Source organism: Dipodomys ordii, unplaced genomic scaffold (genome assembly GCF_000151885.1).
Source record: "Dipodomys ordii isolate 6190 unplaced genomic scaffold, Dord_2.0 Scaffold14, whole genome shotgun sequence".
Taxonomy (NCBI): domain Eukaryota; kingdom Metazoa; phylum Chordata; class Mammalia; order Rodentia; family Heteromyidae; genus Dipodomys; species Dipodomys ordii.
In genome coordinates, this window is record NW_012267230.1 from 15,537,223 (window position 1) to 15,541,351 (window position 4,129).

Sequence of the window (4,129 nt, forward strand, 5' to 3'; positions counted from 1 at the left end):
CCTGTCATCCTAGCTACTCAGGAGGCTGAGATCTGAGGATCACGGTTCAAAGCCAGCCAGGGCAGGAAAGTCCATGAGACTCTTATCTCAATAAACCACTAGAAAACCAGAAGTGGCGCTGTGACTCAAGTGGTAGAGCACTAGCCTTGAGCTGAAGAGCTGAGGGACAACGCTCAGGCCCAGAGTTCAAGCTCCATGACTGATCAAAAAAAAAAAAAAAAAAAAAAGTGCTGTGAGATAGGAGCTGAAGATGGTACTGATACAGCCTCAAGAGAGAACCAGAGGGCAGCCATAAAACTGAAGCGTTCAGGATGCTGACACCTTCCGAGCTTGGGGGCTGACTCTGGAGACTATCAGAACATAGAAATATTCAAGAAGATTCCAAGGCAAACTGCACAGGCTAGGCCAGTGAGTGCCAGACAGTGTACCAAAAAATCCTGAGGACCAGTCAGGCTCTATTCACAGAACAAGCGTTGTGTAAATGACACCCTGGAAGCAGAGATGGTCAAAAGCAGCCAGGATTGAGCATGCCTCAACTGAGCAGTCCATGACCCTGGTGGTTTGTGAGTGCAAGAACAGTTGAGCTCTGCAAATCAGGGAAGAGGAGCAGCCAGCCAGCAAGCAGGGAGCACTGGCTCCAGAGCAAGAGGAGGCCAGAGAGGCCACTGGAAGTAGCCCAGGAGACTGGTGAAAACATAAGGGGAAAGAGAAGACATGTAAATACCAGGGCAAGGACAGAGCAGAGAATCTGGCTGTGCTCAGATCAAACTGCAGACATGGGTACATGGGAACAGTCACTGCCCCGGGCTGAACCCCCTTTGCACAAATGAATGGCAAGCCTGAGGGACAGGAAGCTCCAACTGTGGTGGTCCTTGTGGAGAAAGCACTCACTTCTGTATTTCAATAAATGTACTCCCAGGAGTGAACACCTCACAGTACATTCCACTGGGACTTACCCAACCTGAATGAGTTCATTCAACTTCGTCGCGTTCTTGTCATCCATGCCTTTAAATGGAAAGACAAATGAGTGAAGCCATTAGATTCTTTTCATTGTTATCACCTTCCTCCCAGACTCCAAATCCTGATACTGAGTATCTGGGCTTTTCCAGACTAAAAGATCTATGGTAACTCTACCTCCCCACCTACAGCTAAGGCCTTTCACCCCACAGAGCTTCCACACCTGTATAGCTCCTCCTCATCACTTTCTCAAGAGTCCACCATGCTCTCTGCAAAAATGAGTCCTTCTTCCTCATCCCTTGACACGGACAAATAAATTGCTGCCTTAGCCCAGATCACCCAGCTCTGGTGAGTTTGCTTCTTCTAGGATCCATGGCCTGTGACATACTGGGCACACTTTCCCTGCTGACTGTGTGTGGACCCTCAGGTATATAGGCTGAATCCTCAGAATCCCAGGGAATGGTAACGTCTGATGCCCACACTGTTTTCTCCAGTCTCATCGCTGTCCTCAGTATGTGTGGGAAAGAAGCTAATGGGAGAATTGAGGTAGGGAACGTTGGCGCTCACTCTAAAGTTCATTTAAATCTTCTGCATGATTGGGGACCAATAATATACAGCCAGGTTGAAAAGATAAAGATGAAACTGTAAAAGCAGCCAGACACAGACTGCACTCCTACAGAAGGAACAAGAGCCCAATGGTCCTCACTAGAAACAGCGCCGGCCAGACCTGGACAATGTGAACTCAATGAAGGAGGAGCTGAGGGCCGGGGGAACAGCGCCGGCCAGACCTGGACAGTGAGAACTCAATGAAGGAGGGGCTGAGGGTCGGGGGAACAGCGCCGGCCAGACCTGGACAATGTGAACTCAATGAAGGAGGAGCTGAGGGGCGGGGGACACGTCTCGGTGGTAGCGCCCTTGTCGGGTACCTGCACTCCCTGGGTTTAAGCCAGTGAAGGAAGAGAAGACAGGAGGGAGAGAAAAGGGAAACTATCAAGTCAGAATTCTATATGCAGCAAAAAAAAATTTTTTTTCAGAATAAAGACAAAATTAAAAGCCAGGCACCAGTGGCTCACGCCTGTCATCCTAGCTACTCAGGAGGCTGAGATCTGAGGATCACGGTTCAAAGCCAGCCTGGGCAGGAACATCGTGAGACTCTTATCTCCAATAAACCACTAGAAAACCGGAAGTGGTGCTGTAGCTCAAGTGGTAGAGCGCTCGCCTTGAGCTGAAGAACTGAGGGACAGCGCCCAGGCCCAGAGTTCAAGCCCCACGACTAACCAAAAAGAAAGACAAAATTAAAGTTTTTTGGGTAAATAACTAAAAGAAATCATAGTTGGTGCAACTGGCTTCTTCCTTGATAAGAAATACAGGAAGTAGTGCTGTGGCTCAAGTGGCAGAGCCCTCGCCTTGAGCTGAAGAGCTGAGGGACAACGTGCAGCCCCAGAGTTCAAGACAACCAACCTACCAAAAAAATAAAAAATAAAAGCTTTAGTAACTTACTGACGGAGTGCTTTCCTGGCAGGTATGAAGCCCTACGTTCAATTCCTCAGTACCACAGACACAGAAAAATCCAGCTGTGGCGCTGTGGCTCAAATGGTGCAGTGCTATCCTTGAGCAGAAAAAACTCAGGGACAGTGCCCAGGCCTGTAAGTCAAGCCCTAGGCCTGGCAAAAATAAATGAATAAATAAATAAAAACTCAGCAGTTTTCCGCTGAAAGGGAAATGATGCTTCTGGAGAGGGCACATGCAGTGAGCACGCGTGGAAATGGAGTCAGATGCACCGCCTCCCACCTCCCTGTGCCACAGCCAAGAGGCCTGTGGAGGGCGTGGCAGCTCCGGACAGAGACCTGGCCTGGAACCTGCTCAGGACACATCTTCAGGAGAGGGAGTGGGGGGGCAGGCACAAGACCCTGCAGTCTGGTCTGCACTTGGCAGGTTAGACACTGAGAGCTGGGGGTGAAGCCCGAGGGAGCAGGCTATGAAACAAGACCACTTGTTGACACATGGGCCTTGTTGACACATGGGACTTTTTGACTTTGTTCTTAGAAAGACAGAAAGAGGGGAAGGGGAGAGGAGACAAGGAAGCCCACCTTGGTGACCTGAGACGCTCCAGCCCCTGGCTGAATGGTCTCAGAGGACACGGATATAAGGAATACCACACCTTACCCCCTGGCACCCATCACCAGCCCCTAGGCTTGTGGCGCTGTACCAGGCCCAAGCAGACCTTTGCACAGAACTTTTCTGCTCATGAAGGCATGGACTAAGGAGCCAACAAGGAACCGCTATTCAAGGGTGGTGGTGCCCACCTTGCCTCTCCAGGCTGAAGAAGCAGACAACCCTAAGCAGATCACTTACTGCCCTCAAGCTTGAGTGCTCACAATCCTTTTCTAAATGGATGACACTAGCCCACGGAGAAGCCACGAGGGTGCTTCACATAATCAGTGTGTGGACACTCCAGGACAGGACAGAGACTCCAGTCAGAAACCCTAGGCAGAACGAGGTATGTTGAAGAGAAGTTTCAAATTCATTTTACAAGGGGCTCAGAGAGAGCAGCCTATGCACACATGCTTGGGAAAACACAAATAGGTCAAGAGGTACTTCCTCAAGAGGACAGAGCAGAGCAGTGGGGCTGGGGACTCCACAGTGGCAAGCTCAGTGAACCAGGACAGTTCCTGAGGAGAACCCCTTGCAGGGCCAAGGGCTCCGACAGTTCCCTGTGCCAACAGCCCCCGCATAGGCTCCAAAGATGTACAAGAGTAACTTGAGTGCCACTTTGCCGTTCTGGAATGGGCAGCGATACTCACAGCCCCCGATTTTCTTGCGGAGCTCCCCATAGCAGATGAGGCCATATAGCTCTTGAGATGACTTCTTCAGCCCTCGAGAGAACACTGCAGGACAAGAGAAAGACAGCGCTCAGGAAGGGGGGCAGATACTCAGCAGGTGCAACTGTGCGTGCAGAGTGACGCAGAGTGGATCCCAGGAGGCTCCGCTGACACAGCGACCCGGCCCCTCACTCATGCACAATGCCGACCGCGGGAGAAGCTGGCAGAGCATACAGGAACACTGTTGGAAATGTTCAAAATAAAAATCTACACATTGCCAGGTGAGCCGGTGGCTCACGCCTGTCATCCTAGCTACTCAGGAGGCTGAGATCTGAGGATCACGGTTCAAA

At 50.8% G+C, this 4,129-nt stretch overlaps 1 protein-coding gene across 1 annotated transcript in view; it reads right to left on the bottom strand.

The window, feature by feature from the left end:
• Positions 1-4,129, bottom strand: part of Cramp1l (Crm, cramped-like (Drosophila)) — a 47,634-nt gene that overhangs the window by 26,875 nt on the left and 16,630 nt on the right. The window contains exons 6-7 of the mRNA XM_013011264.1: positions 3,762-3,845; positions 957-1,005 (exon numbers count right to left, since the gene is read on the bottom strand). Coding sequence (XP_012866718.1) covers positions 957-1,005; positions 3,762-3,845 — 133 coding nt within the window. The remainder of the gene's footprint in view (positions 1-956; positions 1,006-3,761; positions 3,846-4,129) is intronic.